This window comes from Felis catus, chromosome B4, assembly GCF_018350175.1.
Source record: "Felis catus isolate Fca126 chromosome B4, F.catus_Fca126_mat1.0, whole genome shotgun sequence".
In the NCBI taxonomy this organism is placed as follows: Eukaryota; Metazoa; Chordata; class Mammalia; order Carnivora; family Felidae; genus Felis; species Felis catus.
In genome coordinates, this window is record NC_058374.1 from 134,616,231 (window position 1) to 134,632,832 (window position 16,602).

Genomic DNA, 16,602 nt, shown 5'->3' on the forward strand with positions numbered 1-16,602 from the left:
GAGAGAGAGAGAGAGAGAGAGAGAGAGAGAGAGAGACGGAATACATGTGGGGGAGGGGCAGACAGGGAGAGGGAGACACGGGATCCGAAACAGGGTCTGGGCTCCGAGCAGTCAGCACAGAGCCCGATGCTTCGCCCGAACTCACAGACTGCAAGATCATGACCTGAGCCGAAGTCGGACACCTAACCAACTGAGCTACTCAGGTGCCCCTAGAACATCACCTTTAGAAGAGCAGGGATTTTTTTTCTGCTGTTTGCCCTTATTTTCCTCATGCCTGGAACAGTGTCCAGGACTTACGGAGGCTCCATGGTGTACGGTGAATATTACATGTTGAGTAGAGCGAGTCAGGGTCGAGCTAGCCAGAGGACGCAGCTGTTTGGGTGCCTGGGCCAGGTCTCTGCTCCACAGCCCTTCTCTTTACTCAGCCCTGCCACCACCCAGCGGCGTTCTTATGTCCTTGTGCCTGCGAGCGGTGTGTGTCTCAGCCAGGACCCATGCGGTCCTGCCCAGGACTCAATCTATTCGTCTTCCCTCCCTCCCTGGGAAACGTGCTATGGCATGGGGCCCTCCCTCGGGTCTTGGGAGCCACCGAGGCAGGAATAAGAAGTGTTGACCCAGGGACCAGCCTGAGTGGCCTAAGTGGCCAGGGGCCTCGCTTTGCTATCCTTTGTTGTTGTTGTTGTTTTAATTTTTTTTGCATTTATTTTTGAGAGAGAGAGAGAGACAGAGACAGAGCACAAGTGGGGGAGGGGCAGAGAGAGAGGGAGACACAGAATCGGAAGCAGGCTCCAGGCTCCGAGCTGTCAGCACAGAGCCCGACGCGGGGCTTGAACCCACGAACTGTGAGATCATGACCTGAGCCGAAGTCAGTTGCTTAACTGACTGACCCACCCAGGCACCCTTTGCTATCCCTTGTTGTACAAGTGGGACAGCCGTCAAGAGGGAAGAGAGATGTTCAAGGTTAAAAGGAAAGTGAGCAGCTGTGAGGTCTGAGAGCCCACTTCTCTTGCTGGCAGTGAAATTCCCCAAATTAAAAAACAGTGGATCAGTAGGTTGCTGTTGCCCAGAGGCTTGGAGACTTCCTGGCTGGTCCCAGCCTGTCTTAGGCCCTGCCCAGGCAGGACTTGGCCAAACTGGCCAGGCCCGGGGGCGGGGGGAGGGAGCGGGGGAGGGGGGGAGTGTGCCCCTCTGCCCCTGACTCACTCGGGGAGGTGGCAGTCGCGAGGACCAGACACTGGCATCCCCTTGGCCTATGGGCGGGCACTGACTCAGGCAGGCAGTGACCAACAGAGCAGAGTTCTCCTGCCGCCGTGACTCACACCCACCCGCCCATCTGTTCTCCAGAGAGAAACTCCCAGGAGGTTTCGGGACGCAGGTCAAAGGTCCTTCACAGCCCAAGGCTGAAGGCTGGGTCCCCGGAGAGGATGAGGGGCAGTCAGCGTACTTTGTAGTATGGGGGAGAGGGACATTGCCAGGAGACAAACAGCTTCCCACCTTGGCAGAGGGCAGAGCAGGGGCCGGCCTAGCCTCTGCTCCAAGGATGGAGTTTCCTTTTGTGCCCGAGCTGCCGGGTCCTGCTGCTGGCGGGGTTGGGTTTTGGCCTGTTTGCTGATGCAAGGAAGCCTCCGGGACGGGGCTGGCTGGCGGTGTTCGAGGATGGACAGTAATGGCCCCGATGGAGAAAGTGACACTTGCCATTTAGTCTGGGCCAGCCACTGTGCTTAGCATTTTCCATTCATTATTTCATTTCATTTTCACGGGTAGTACGATTATTATCCCCATTTTAGAAGTGAGGGAACTGAGGAGCCAGAGGAGGTGAAATGGTTTGGCTGGAGGTCCACCAGCGAGCGAGCAGTGCGGGCGGGAGTAGAACTTGCGTCTTCTAAAAGGGAGTAGAGGTGACTCTGCCCAGATGGTTCCCTGGGGAGGGGCCTGGCCTTGCTTTTCTCCTTCCTGGCTAACTTGTGCTTTCTTCGCCTCCTGATCCCTCAGCTCTCACCCACCCTGGGCTCACCTGTCCTGTAACTGTCTCACCTGTGCTCCCGGGGTGGACAGTGGGTGTTCACGGAAGGTTTGTCACGTGAATAAATGTGCCTTCTTTCCGAGGAGCTGAATGTACCAGAATGAATGCTTTTTCTTTCTCTGTGGCAGGGCAGGGACCCCAGGCAGCCCTTTCCCCGCACTCCACCCCTCAAGAGCCAGTGAGCATTTAGTGAATAAATGAAGGCATGAATGTATGAAGAAATCCTTTCTTTGCCCGTGCCGTGGAGAATTTGGGGGGTTGTGTGAATCTGGAATTACCATTCTCTCGACCCAGAAGGCGGTCTCGGCACTGAGCCGGGGCTCCCTCAGGCAGGTCAGCTCTGGCACATGTGCAGGGAATGGGAATGGGGACCACGGGTACCTGCTATGGCAAGACCTGTGCTAGATGCTTTATATCAGCATAAATAGAAATGAGTGTGCAAGGGGCCCCGGGGCCCCCAGGTAGATCGGTAGCCTGTACACAGGGTCAGAGGGAGAGGCTGGGCTTCTCCCAACAGGAAAGTGGGACCCCTGGGAGCAGACTTCCGGCTGGCAAAGGCCTGGGCATCCTGAGCAGGGGCCTCCCTCTGCCTGACAGGCTCTGTGGAAAAGTGGCCCGTGAAGGGGCCAGACAGCAAGAGCTCCTGGGACCCCGTGTAGAGATTCGGAGTCTGGCCCGAGAGCTTCTAGGCCTAGTTCACACACTCAGGGAGGGATCAGTGCTGGCCAGTTTGGGAAGCAGGGCACCGGAGGAGACCCCCATCCCACTGATGCCCCAGAACTGCCCGCCCCCTGTCCCAGCCTTGAAGTGGCAAGGTCCACCCTCCTGTCCCCTCTACCAGTGTTACACTTCTATAGCATTTCTCACGACTCTACGTGAAAATGTTACACACTATTCCAGCTTCCCATTGTACTAGTCTCGTGAATTGAGCAGGTAATCCACCTCGGAGCCCTGTTTTCAGTTGTACTGTGGAGGTAACACCTCTATCCCCAGGTTGCTATGAGGGTCAAAGATTCATTGAATACCTGGATGCCCTCTTCAACTTGGGGGCCACGGCGGTACCCAGAGGAAGTGGTTTCCCCGGTGAGGCACGGCATTATACAGGCCGGCCCTGCGGGGGGGGAGGTGGCTGAGTTCTTCCCCAGCCCCAGGCTCTGGAACTGCCCAGCCAAGAGAAGGGCCAGAATCCAAGAACCAGGTTTTTGGACAGAACCAGACTTAGGTGGCTCTTCTCATCCTTACCCACCTCTAAGGGTCTAGCGGTCTGAGGTCAGCAAATACTAGATCTAGAGCAGGCTGGAGGCCGATCCCTCCTTCGGCCTCCGAGGAATAGGCCATTCCTAAAAAAGCCACGAAGTTATCCTGTTCTCAGGGCTCTGTTGCCAGTACTGGCTCCGCAACCTATCAGCAGAGGGAGCCTGGGCAGTTCCCAACCTTGGGGAGCCTACTTCCAGTGGAAAAGAACCCTTGGAAGTGGGGACTCCACATCCTGGGTTGATGGGACAGGTGGTCAAAAGGGGCCTGTGGCACGTGGGCCCTCCTAAGGGGTCAGGTCAGGAGGACCAGCGGTCTCTTGAAGCCAACGGAGGCTGGGTTGCTCCCACGTTCTCCATCCTAAGAGGGGCCCCCAAATAAAACAAGCCAGGAGCAAGCAGAAGGCTATTATATATCATGCTTTTAATACAAACTTAAAAAAATCTGGAACAATATAAACTGTACAGATTTGATCAATCTTTTTGTTTTGTTTTTAAACTAAATCTCTAAACACACCAATGTCCCATTCCAAAATATTGCACAACATTCTGAATACAAAACGCTTGATTGTATTCCTCCTTCACTAAAGAAAACAAGTTCATTACCCTGCTCCCCCAAGCTCCTCTCCACGTTGCCTCAATGCCCTCCTTCCCATCCCTAGGGGTCAAACTAGAGAATCTATAGCTCACTGCATCGAGAAAAATACATCATTCTGGACTAAGAGTTTACATTCTTTACAAGACGATCCACCTTTTGATTTATTCCTGGGAAAGAGGGACAGACAGAGAGAGGATGGGGAAAGGGGAGAAATAGGTTTAATTCTCCTCTTTTTTTATTTTAAAGTTTGTTTTTCCTGAAAAAATATCGTTTCTCTCCTCTTAAGAAAAAATCTTGAAAAGAAAAAAATTACGTTTTTTACGTTAGAAATATACATATATTATATATACCTCTTACATTTTACAAATGTAGCAAATTATTCAATACAAACGGACACCAAAAAATGTAAAAAATAAAAAAAAAGTTTTCCTACGAAACCAGGTAAATTAGTGCAGAGTTTTGTTTTTGTTTCCTTAAAAAAAATAAAATTGAAGCAAAAATGCCTAGATCTGAGACGAGACAGACTGAACCGGGCCCAAGAGTCCAGCACTGGAGCCATGCTCCTGAACAAACATTTTTCTTCGTATTTCAAAAGACACTAAGGGGTCGATCTCCCCCTCTCCCTAGATGTGGTGAGAAACAAGCTGACTGGGGGGTGGTAGGTACCTGTGCACGTGAGGGAGGGAAAGGGGGGCTGGAAGAGGGCATAAATAAGGCAGCATCCAACCTTTCCCAGAGAGCAGCGATCTGCCTGGGCCTGTCACTTGCGCGGGAGCTGAGGGCTAGGGAGAGGGTGGCCCGGATGGGGCTGGCCCCTGAGAAGCATAGGGGACAGAGGATACCGGGCTGAGGAGCCAGGGCATTGCCCCGCTGGGGGAGGTAGAGCTGGTGCCCACTGCAGGGAGGGGAGGCTGGCAGTGTCTGTCTGGGCCGGACCCACTGCCACTTGGGGTTGCCCACTTGGGGGGTCACTGAGGAGGTGGGGGTGGGGTGGGGTGCCAAGGGCTTTGGTACTTTTTGGTGACGGGGGCCCTGCCGCCATGTGGCCCACCAGCCAAAGCATCGGCGCGTGAAAGCTGGTTCACTAGGGTTGGGTGGGAGAAACATCTCCTCTTCTGGCAGAGGCAGGAGCTGGTGCTCTCTTACAATCCACACGCACCGCCTGCCATAGTCAAATGCCTGTCCAACCTGGCCTGCCCGGGAAACCACTCCTCACGGCATCAAGGCCAAGTGGGACCGGGTCAGCCAGTAAGAGGGGATGCCAAGAGGTACCAAGAAGTTCTCATGCAGGCAGGGGCAGAAACATACTAAAATAACATCTACAACCAAAAGACTAATTAGTCTCAATTGAAGGCTCAGGACTGCCCACTGTAGGCACTGACCCAAACTCCCACCCCCCCCCCAGGGTGCTCAGGTGAGCGGCTCCCACCCTGGGTTAAGGTCACCAAATAGGAGGATCTGAGTCCAGGGACTTCTCTTAGGCAACAGGGGCTGGTATTCCCTCAGCCCCTCACAGCTAACCCTTTTTTTTCTTTCTTTTCTTTTTTTTTTTTTTCTTTTTTTTTTTTTTTTTTGGTCAAAAACAAAAGTGCAGATCCCTCCGCAGTCTGGAAACCAGTTCCTTCTGCAGTATTTTCCCCTGGGAGTGTCTTAGGCTCAGCCGCAGTCTCACCCCACCACATGACCCACCCTACAAAAGGGACTGACCACCCGCCCGGCCCATTCCCCAGCCTCCTACATAAATAAGCACTTGCTGCAACCTGGAATCATGTCGGGGGGGGGGGGTAGTTTCACATGGCTTGGAATCCTTTAAAACAGGACAGCAAACCACGCACATGGACGCGCACACACACCCACACCTGCCCTCCCCCCCCCCCCGCCCCGTTACCCACAATCTCAGGCCCCGGGAACAAGGGGCTGCATGAAGAGCCACATGTGTCAACGGATGGGTCTCCAGGGCCACGATGATAGTCCGAGCCAGATGGGGATGGTGGCGTGGGAACACAGGACAGAGATGAAAGCAGTTCCACCAGACAGAGTGCTACCTGGAGTCACAGACATCAGCTCTAGTGGGAGGGTGTCAAGTCGCCAGTCAGCAGCTCCCCGTGTCTCAGGCCTGAGAGGCGGGGGGGTGGGTGCTGGGGTCAGACCTATTTGGGTGGCAGGGCCCAAGAAGGCCCTCTGAGGTTGGATGGCTTTGAGTAAAAGGATAGCTGGGTGATAGAGGCAGTGACACAAGGCAGCCTCTCCCTGCTCTGGGCAGGGTCAGGCCCCAGCTGCGCCTCTTCCGGCTCTTCCTTCCCTGTGAGAGAGGACACGCGATCCTCAACAGTGTGAGGGAGGGAGGGAGGGAGGGAACAGGGAGCAGCAATTCACATCTGGACCATTCTTAGCACAGGAAGCTGCTAATTAAAGATGTTATATAGAAAACTACATGTAAAAAAAAAAAAAAAAAGAAAGAAAAAAGAAAAAAAAAAAGAAAAAATATAAAACCCAAACCAATCAAATAAATCAGAGGCAGGCAGGAAAGCAGCAGGGGGTTGAGTTAAACAGATTCGGTGCTTCAGGAGCCCCCTCCCACTCCATGCCTGGACCGGATCTTTTTTCTAGAAGCCAGAGTGCGAAGACTGGAAATCTTTTTGTGTATTTTTCTTTTCCTCTTTTTTTGGCCTTTCTTTTCCTTTCTCTTTTCTGTGGTCTTGGGCGCTCCTGGCCCCGTGGCGGGTGGGCGGTCAGTTGGCCAGCACAACCGGCTGGAAGGGCTGGCTGGGGTACTGCATGGTGCTCAGGTTGTAGCTGAGGCCTTCCACGAAGGGGGTCTTCTCCAGGAAGAGGCTGTTGGTGCCGCCTCCAAATACCTGGGCCACGTCGAAGCCGCTGCTGTTGCACGTGCCGGCCCCACTGCCCCCGCCATCGGCCCCGTCAAAGAAGAGGCCGGGAGAGCCCCCGTTGTACACGAACTCCTTGGCATTGGGGGAGAGCTGGGACTGAGGGGCCGGGTTGGCCGCAATGAAGTTCAGCGAGTGCAGAGACAAAGAGAGGCTCTTGTGCTTCAGCAGGTTGTTGGTGGGAGAGCGGGCCATGCGGGGCTGCTGCTGGGGAGGCTGCTGGCCACTTGCCCCGCCGCCGGCCATGCCCCCGCCATTTGCTGCCGCACCCCCCTTCTTCATCTTGGTGGAGCCAAACTTGGTGGCAGCGAAGGAGGCAGTGGTGAAGGTGATGGGCTGGGCGGAGCGGGGGATGAAAGTGGGGCTGGGTGACTGGCCGAAGGATGGTGACGGGGAGTTGGAAAGGGAGCTGTCCTGGCTGCCGATGGGCACGAAGACCTGGGCATCAGGGTTGAAACTGCTCTTGAACTCCTTGTCCAGCTCTGGTGCAACACAGCCCTCGCTGTCATCCAGGTACAGCACTTTCACTGCCCCCTTCTCACCGATCTGGTAGGACACCTCGAAAGGGTCGATCCAGACGCTCAGCTCTTCAGGCACATTGGCCCGCACATCCTCCACTGCCAGGCCGCTCCGCTTGGCGGCCAGCTCCACCACGGGGTCCACGATCTCCCCGATGTGAACACAGCGGAAGCCAGAGCCCTTCAGTGGCTTGTCAGGGTACCAGTGGCCTTCATATTTCTTTTTCAAGAGCCGCTCAAGCTCCTCCCCAAACAGGTCTGCCCGGCGCCGGGGCAGCTTATTATACAAGTAGGAGATGATAAAGTTCAGGGCCACTTTGATCTCCAGCTGCATGGTCCTTGCTCTCCTAGGTGGCGAGTCAGCTCACGGCAAGAGTGCAAACCAAGGGCAGTGGCAGGTGACGTAAGATAGGCAGCCTTGGGCTCCAGAGAGCTCTGAGAAATGAGAACAAAGGGCATCATGAGTAGATTATGCAGAAAGCCCAGAGGGTAGGGGGTTCAATGGCAAAAGGCACAAAAGCACCAGCTTCGGGCCACATATACTCAGGGTCCCATTTTCTGCTCCACCAGTGACCAGCTTAATTGTGTGACTGAGAGCGAGCCACTTTTTTTCTCAGCCTTAGTTTCATCAGTAACACAAGGTTATCATGGAGATGAAGTTAGCTCAAAGATGTCAACTGTCTTATGCCGAACCTGGTAGCTAGTAAAGACTTGATAAAATGAGCTACTGTTTTGCAAGTAATTCTAAAGAAATTCTAAAGGAATTCAAGTAATTTTAAAGGAGTGCTGTGGCTTCCACTATTTTGAGAAGCCGGGTCACACTATACAACTGCTATTTAAAAAAAAAAAAAAAAAGGAGCCCCTAATTCAGCTGGAGAAGAGAAGGCTCTTGCTAATGTATCTCTGTAACATCTCGGTGAAGTCGTGCTCCCAAACTGTCACAGGCCAAGATATAAGTGTAAAATCCTTAGTTTTTCTCCTTAAATGGAAAGGGATACAGATCACTGAACAGGAAGCAGCACTGCCAACTTTTCAGTGGGGGCTTGGACTCCAGTCACATCCAATTTGTCATCCTGGGCTCCCTGAGTATGTACGCTTTCTGGCTCACTCTGGGTTTGCAGAACTGATGTAAGAACGCCACAGCGTAACCAAAGGGTGCACTTCCGTGTAGGCCGTCTCCAAGAATGGAGACGAGAACATGATCCCTAGGAAGAAGTCAAGACCTGCATTAACCAGAGGTGTGGACCAACAAGGGAACGCTGACGAGGGGGCCGTCCCAGGGAAGCAGAGGAAATGAGAGGGAAGCAAAGCCCTGTAGGCCAAAAAATCCTTAAGAACAGCACTGGTGTGGCCTGAGGGAATCTCTACACTTCTGGCTGGAGTGCAGGTGATGAGGACAGCAAAGAGAAGAAATTTTCCATCACCCTGCAGTCTCCAGCTGGGGACCCATCATCACTCAGTCTCCTGGGGACTGTCTGACCACCTGTCCTTGGCATCGGATTGGATTTCTCAAGTGTTTGGAGATCCCCGGAGAGGAGACAGCCCAAGATAAACACTCAGATTGTTATTTTGGGATTCTCTCACAGCCAGCTCCCACAGAGGTCGAAAAGGTTTATTTCTGAGGTCTGGGCCAGCCTCGTGTCTCAGGAAGATGATCTGTAAAGTCCCGAGAGCCAGTGATCCTAGTCCCACTTTCTCCACAATGGCAGCTCCAGGCTCATGCCGTGAGAAGACCGAAAAGGACCACCTTCGAGGTTCAGCAGGGCCAGAACGTGTTTCTAGCCAAGCCTCTGGGTGAGAATGTGCTGCTGAGCTCAGCACAGAGACAAGACTAATCCATGATCCATCAAGGGCATTTTTGCCCTGTGATAGATGTGGGGCTAGATTTTGATTAAAATCCCTTCTGGTGGTGACTGGTGGCTCAGCTGATTAAGTGTCTCACTCTTGATCTCAGCTCAGGTCTTGATATCAGGGTCATGAGTTTGAGCCCCGCTTTGGGCTCCATGTGCAGCTTGGAGCCTACTTAAAATAGTAAGTAAATAGGGGCGCCTGCATGGCTCAGTAGAGTGTCCAACTTCGGCTCAGTTCATGATCTCATGGTTCGTGAGTTTGAGCCCCGCATCAGGTTCACTGCTGTCAGTGCGAGCCTGCTTCAGATCCTCTGTCCCCTTCTCTGTCTGCCCCTCCCCCACGCATGCTCTCTCTCAATAATAAACATTTAAAAAAATTAAAAGAGTCGCTCTTAAAAAAATTTTTTTAAGTAAATAAATAAATATAAATCCCTTCTGGGTCCAGCAGAGAATAATCAGTTGCTAATTCTTCATTTGAGGATCCTAAGTTTTCTGAACACCTGCCCCGGCTTACTTCCTTGTAATTCTCAGGACTGGGGCCATGGCTCCTAGGGGTATTGTTAGGACTGGATCCTCAGGCAAAAGCTCTCTGGGGTGAGTATCAGAGAAGCAGCACTGGATCAATCTGGAGCATCACATAACACTGGCTACGAGTCTATCCCACCCTCATTTCAGGTCTGAGCAGAGGGTCACATGCCAAGTCAACAGAGTCCTTCTAGGTTAAAAGAGGGAAAAAAAATGATAACGGTAGAGGGTTTTCTGTTGATAAGGATTGCGTTCATCACCAGATGCAAGGCTGGCCCCCAGGAATGGAAGTCTATAAGGGCCGTAGCAGCCACCAGAGGTGTCCTACATGGAGGAGATTACAAAGGTGTGAAGAAAGTTGGCACTGGTTCCCAAGAATAGGCCTGGAGTTAAAGACAATGTTTTCAAAGTGTGTTTAAAAATAAGACAGACTTAAATATGACGTGACTCTTCTCCCAAAGCACCACATGGCCTCTTGGTATAGCAGACCAAGGGGCTTCCTACACCTCTCTAGGCCTCCTGAAACTTTACTGCATATGTAACTTCCAAGTTAACTTCCCCTTAAAAGTTCATCTTCACAATGGGACCATTTTGTTTTACTTTTAAAAATATTTTTATTTATGTATTAAGTTTATTTATTTATTTTGAGAGAGAAAGAGAGAGAGAGCACGAGCAGGAGAGGGGCAGAAAGAGGGGACAGAGAGAGAATCCCTTTGCTGACAGCGCAGAGCCTGACGTGGGGCTTCAACTCATGAACCATGAGATCATGACCTAAGCCAAAATCAAGAGTCGACACTTAACTGACTGAGCCACCCAGGTGCCCCAAATGGGAGCATTAAAAAATTTTTTGGGGGGTGCTTGGGTGGCTCAGTCAGTTAACTGTCCAATTTCGGCTCAGGTCATGATCTCACCACTTGTGGGTTCAAGCCCCATGTCGGACTCTGTGCTGACAGCTCGGAGCCTGGAGCCTGCTTCAGATTGTGTGTCTCTCTCTCCTTCTTTCTCTCTGCCCCTCCCCTGCTAGTGCTCTGTCTCTCTCTCTCTCAAAAATAAACTAAAAAAAAAAAAAAAAAAAAAAAAGTGGGTGTGCGCCTGGGTGGTTCAGTCAGTTAAGCGTCCAACTTTAGCTCAGGTCATGATCTCACAGCCTGTGAGTTTGAGCCCTGCGTTGGGCTCTGTGCTGACAGCTCAGAGCCTGGAGCCTGCTTCGGATTCTGTGACTCCTTCTAGCTCTGCCCCTCTGCCTCTCATGCTCTGTCTCTCAAAAATAAGTAAACATTAAAAAAACCAATTTTATTGTTTATTTATTTTGGGGGGAGAGAGAGACAGCATGAGCATGTGCTGACAGCTCCTGACGTGGGGCTCAAACTCAGGAACCGCGAAATCATGACCTGAGCCGAAGTCAGACGCTTAACCGACTGAGCCACCCAGGTGCCCCAAAATGGAAGCATTTTAAATGCAGGCCAAAGTCATTGGGAAATAAGCCTCCCACCCCAAAATACAATAGAACCACTGTCATCAGCCCTGCCTAGCTAACCATTTTCTGCAGCATAAGCAACTAAAGCTGCACACCAATTTATACCTCAGTGATGCTGCTACACAAATAAGGAAGTACATAATGCCGTCTTTGCCTCTTTAATTGGAGAACAGGCCAGGCCAGATGGCTGTGGGGTGGAACCTTTCAAAAATGCTGGACAACCAGAATGAGATTTTCTGCTCTATCAGCTCAGGCTCTAATTTTGACTTCAAGAAGCTTATGGAACAGAGGATTAAAGCACTGATGCTGTCTTGTCTTTAACTAAAGATAAGAATGACCAATCAGATGAGTTTGTTCTTTTTTTTTTTTTTTTTTTTTAAGGCTATGGGCAAATTCTAGAGCTTATATATAAAATATTCATAAAAATGTGGTAAGATTAGAAAGCTTGGCAATAACTACTCTTCGACACAAGGAACAAGTAGATTTAGGAGGCAAGGAAGGACTCGAAGATCTCCTCCAACCCTCACTCACGTGCAAAAGGACAGAAAGGTGGCAAAAAGTAAAAGTAAAAACAAACCCAAGCAAACACCCCCCCCCAAATCCAATGCTAAGTATTTAACAATAGCAAAATCTATCTTTTGTTAATATATTAGAAAGTTGAAAACGTGAGAGTAAATTCTGTCCAAATTCCGTTAGACTCTTATTCTCCTTCACTTTTTATTTCCAACAGCAAAATTAATCTCTGGTTCAGATCCCTTGTGCTGACTTGTGTTTTAAAGAATGCTTAAGGACAAAAATGAGGTAAGAAAGGCGGCTGCTGCAGTCAGTGATGTGGTAATGGTGATTCCAGAAAGAACTTACGACAAATATGCTATAGAGGATTTTTATGAAGAAAAGCAGCTACGTTTAAAGAGGAAAAGGAGGGATAATGGTGACAGAAATCCTCAGGTCCCTAAACCACGAGAACCTATAAAAATATCCAGGCACCTTGGGCACCTGGGTGGCTCAGTCTGTTAAGTGTCCAACTTGGGCTCAGGTCATGATCTCAGGCTTCTTGGGTTAGAGCCTCGAGTTGGCTCTGCTCTGACAGCTCAGAGCCCGGAGCCTGCTTCGGATTCTGTGTCTCCCTCTCTCTCTCTGCCCCTCCCCGGCTTGCACTCTGTCTCTGTCTCTCAAAAATCAATAAACATTAAAAAAAAAAAAAAAAAAAAAAAATCCAGGCACCTCAAGCCCTAACATCGGAATAGTCCTACAACTGAAGCGCTATCAGATTCAAAAGAGTCTGAAAAGAGTCTGGAGAGAGGAGTCAGGGAGGAGGGGCCCTCAGTTTTGACAAGGCCAGCAGGTGCCACAAACCGGATGCCCAGGAGAGCCGGCTCAGTGGGACTGCCCGGCCCCACCCCGCAATGACAGGACCGGCGGGTATGGTTGAAGGGCTTCCAGGACTTGGGCTGACTGACCGCAACACCCCAGCCAGAGTCTCCACCATGTCCCTCAAACATGGACTGTGCAAGCCCAACTCTTCAGACTAAGAAGGCCCTTTCTGGGGCACTCCATTACTCCGAAGCCAGGAAGATTTCACTCCAACGTAGGCCGGCAGCGAAGGCGCGCTCTGTACCCTGGGAATTGTAGTCCTCAGAAACCTCATACTCACGTTGGAGCAAGTGACCTACTTTCTGTGTACACTACACTTCCCTGCGTGCTTTGCGAAGGTTCAGCCAGCTAATCACGCATGCCCGGTAAGGGGAGCTGGCCGAGGTCCCGAGAACCGAGGAAAAGTTTCCGATGCACATGCGCGCTGTGGCGGACGCCCCCCCACCCCGCCCACCGCCTAATACATTTTATATAAATTCTACCCATAAGGCCTACTCCTCGTATTGTACCACCCCACTGTATTCGCGTCTTGGCCTCAAGTAAGGCTGAATTCTCCCCACCCCTTCCTCTTTTTCTTCACTGCCTCTCATGACTGTTGAATTAAAGATCTCCTAGTGAGTTTTTTTCTGGGTGAAGGCGGTGGGTGGGACAGATAAAGGTCACCCCTCCCATCCCCCCTCCCCCTCGCCCCCCCCCCCCCCCCTCCGGCGCCTCACCCAACACTGCCACTTAATCTGTATTCCTTGGGCTGGGTGGTCTCCTTCTGGAGTTGCTGTAGGGACAGTGAATTCAAAAAGGAAAAAAAAAAAAAAAAAAAAAAAAAAAAGCCTTTTCACTTAATGCCCAGCGGGCTCAGCTCCAGGACCCCCAGAGCCAGGGAAGGCAGGAACTAAACCCAGTTCTCCCGTCCTCTCAGCCAAAGAAATTCCCAGTTAAGCTGCGGGGAGGAGCCGGGCCGACAATCAAAAGGCCCCAAGCCAGCAGGGCCCAAGCCTCACCCCTCTTTTAATCCAACTCAGAGTAACTAGACCCAGCTAGGGAAATGGGAAAAGGTTCCTGGGCAGGAAAGGAAAAACCGTACATCTGACACTTGAACAACATATTCTAATACTTGAAATTGTTTGTGAGTCCCCTCCCATTGCAAGGCCTGCTCTATGACCAGACTTACCAGATCCTCGGCAAAGCTCCCCAACAGTGTTAAACCTCCCTAATCCTCCCTCCCACACAAGCTTCTTTCTCCCACTGCTTAAGAGGGGGATGGGGCAGGCGCCCAAGAAAGCAATAGCAGTGCTTTTCTGCTGGAAAATCAAAGATGAGGGACTCACTCCCAGGGTAGGGTGGCCAGGAAGGAGAAAAAGAAAGGTTAAGATACTGAGCAGGCACCCAAGAACCCCTTCGCTGGTCCAACCTGAAGCCTACTTTGTAGGGTTCTGGTTCTTCTGCGGGGTGGGAAAAGCCCTGCCAGCTGCCCCTCCTCCCCCCACCTCTCTGTTCAAGGGCACAGTCCATCCTCTGGACACGAGGGGAAGGAGCTTAAAAGTAGGGCTCTTCCTCCCAGGTACCTCACCAGGATCCATCAGAATCCCCTCACTTGGTATTGCTGTAAAGGTACTTACCCCCTCCCTGCACAGTTTTCCCTTAAAACACTAAAGAGGATAAAGAGCTCAGGCCAAAATGGTGAATTCTGGTTCAGCGGCCAGGAGACAGTCACCACTGACCGGTCCAAAAGGGGATGTCCACCTTCCACCTCTCGGCTCCACAGGCCCAGAAATAAACCCTATTAATTATGACCACCCCCTTCCCCACACACGGGACAAGAAGCAGAAAAACAAGGCCTGGGTCCCCTTCTTTCCTGATTCATTTAATGGTGGCGGAAGTTATGTTTTGGGGGGGGGGGGAGGAGATCAAGGAAAAATCTACCGCGTCTCTACGATATGAAGAACTGAGGGAGGCGGAGAGGGGAGGAAATGCACCCCACCCAGGAGGGGGCCACACTCCGAACCTAGAGAAGAGAGGAGCACCGGGGGAAACGGGGCGGGGGGCGGGGGGTTCTACAGGGGAGGTGGAAGGAGAAAGGAAAATGTTGGCCAGTCGTCAGGGTGGGGGCGCGACAGCAACGTGCAGCGTCCAGCAAGGCGAAGAGCGGAGTGGGACGGAGGTGAAGGAAGGCGTCTCGAGGGTTCCCCCGCCCGCACGCCCCCCACGCACTCACTCGGGTCTCCGCGGCGGCGGGGCCGTTCAGGGTGGCTTCTCCCTTCCAGGGTAGTCCGGGGCGCGGTACGGTGGTCGTTCTTTCTTCCTTCCCGGGCGCCGCCGGGCCGGAGGCTGATGGGTCTTTTTCTTCGTTGAAGGTTGGGAGCAAGTAAGGGAGTTTGGGGCTATGATTCTCAATAATAATTCTTTCAGCTTTTTGGAGGTCAGGCTCGGCCAAGGGGGGACGGAAGGCGGGCGGGCCGGCCGGCGGCGACGGCGCGGGGATGTCGGACCGAAGGGCGGCTCGTGTCGCAGGGCGGAGGACGGTCCGGGCTCTGGCCAGCGGGCGGTCCTGCCCTTCTGGCCCCGCGTCGCCCGAGCCACTCGCTTCTCTCCGGCAACGACCCGCACCTTCCCGCGCCCCGGCCCGAAGTGAGCAAAGTCAATGAAAAGTTTCACCCTTAGCAACCCTGCGCATGGATCCGGCTTCCCCACCCCTGCGTGATGCGTCCCTCCGCCCTGCAGGGGCGGGGCCGGGCGCCGAGCCGGGACTACTTCTCAGCACGCCGGGAGGCCTAACCCCTCGCGCAGCGCGGCCCGAAGCGCCGTGTGCCACTCGGGGGTGCTCCGCGACCCCCTTTCGCCCGCCGTCCCGTGGCCTGCCTCTTCTCACTCAGATCCCAGCCCAGACGCCAGCAAAGCTGCCTTTGGCCGGCCTGTAACGCTGTCCGCTTCCCCTCCCCATCACAGCGCCGTGCCACAGTTATTTTCTTCATGCCCCAGATCACTTTGAAAGTGTGCTTATTGGGTACAGTGTTTCTCCCCAGGTAGACAGCGAGCTCCGGGAGGGCAGGGGCCTGAACTGGAACCAAGTTGCTCACTTCAGACGTGTTGGATGAATGGATGTCGCGGGGAGGGGTAACTCTCTCCCCCCAACTTCTGTGGCTTGGGCCCTACACCTGCCCAGGCGCTGACGGTCGCCCGACCCCTTACTCCAGGGCACCTTGGCGAGTCCCTCCGGGTCTGGGCGTCTAACCGTCCGACCACCCCCCACGGCTCCCGCACCGTCCCAGTTACTGTCCTTTGACGGGACGGCGCGAGCTTTAGAAACGTTTCGCTCCTACGTTCGGGCTGGCTCGAGTCTTCCCAGCGCCTCGGGCCTCGTCGGGGGATGCTAATGTCGAAGGGAGGGCGAAGGGGAAGCCGGGGCCAAGGCACACTGAGCAGGAGGCAGGGGAGGCGAGGGAGCCTAGCGCCACGTTAACCTTCCACTTGCCGCCTGTGGCCCCCAATCACCTCGCGACCGGAGAAGGCCAACACCGACTCCGCGCAGGCGCGCGAGCACGTCCCCGGCCCGCCCCGGGCGGGGCTCGGCCCTTGTGGGGATCCTCCCGTTTGCTTTCTCCCGGCCGGTGACCCTTGTACTGGGCACTAGAGAGAGCCACATTTCTTCTATTAAGAGCTCCCGCCGGCGGGGCTTGGAGCCTGCCCATGTTAGGGGTGCCGGGGTCCCCAACTCGACGGTCCCTTAGGCTGCAAGACCTAGCTGGGCTTCCTGGCCCTGGATGGGGTGCGCCAGGCCCGCACGCTCGGGCCCCCGCACTCGGCTACTTTGTGACTGCGGGGCGTGGAGTTGGGGGTAGGGAGGCTGTGCCCAGGTGAGGTCACAGGCGGACTGGACTGCCAGGTGGCGAGATCCGGGGCCTCTGGAAGCTTGCGCGTTGTCGTCTCCCCAATTGCCCATTCCCCAATTTTCTCCCCTCCCCCCAACCTTTATTCTCATTCGAGACGGTTCCAGCCCAACGGCAGTCACCGAACCCACGTGGGGTGGCGGAATCCAAAAGTTTCCAGCTACGAACAGTTTGCATTTGTTTGTTCCTTGATCACTTTTTTTTGGCAAGGG

At 53.3% G+C, this 16,602-nt stretch overlaps 1 protein-coding gene across 2 annotated transcripts; it reads right to left on the reverse strand.

Moving 5' to 3' along the window:
* Positions 1-3,681: 3,681 nt before the first annotated feature.
* TOB2 (transducer of ERBB2, 2) lies at positions 3,682-16,475 on the reverse strand. Of its 2 annotated transcripts, XM_045062437.1 has the most exons (3): positions 14,719-16,475; positions 13,223-13,278; positions 3,682-7,715 (listed from the first exon to the last, which is right to left on the reverse strand). In XM_045062437.1, exon 3 carries the CDS (start codon positions 7,612-7,614, stop codon positions 6,607-6,609), a length of 1,008 nt encoding a protein of 335 aa, XP_044918372.1. In that variant the 5' UTR covers positions 7,615-7,715; positions 13,223-13,278; positions 14,719-16,475; the 3' UTR covers positions 3,682-6,606. The 2 variants fall into 2 exon arrangements, with proteins under 2 accessions (XP_044918372.1, XP_011282546.2); XM_011284244.4 differs by lacking the exon at positions 13,223-13,278 and having other exon boundaries at positions 14,719-15,324.
* Between the last annotated feature and the right edge of the window lie 127 nt (positions 16,476-16,602).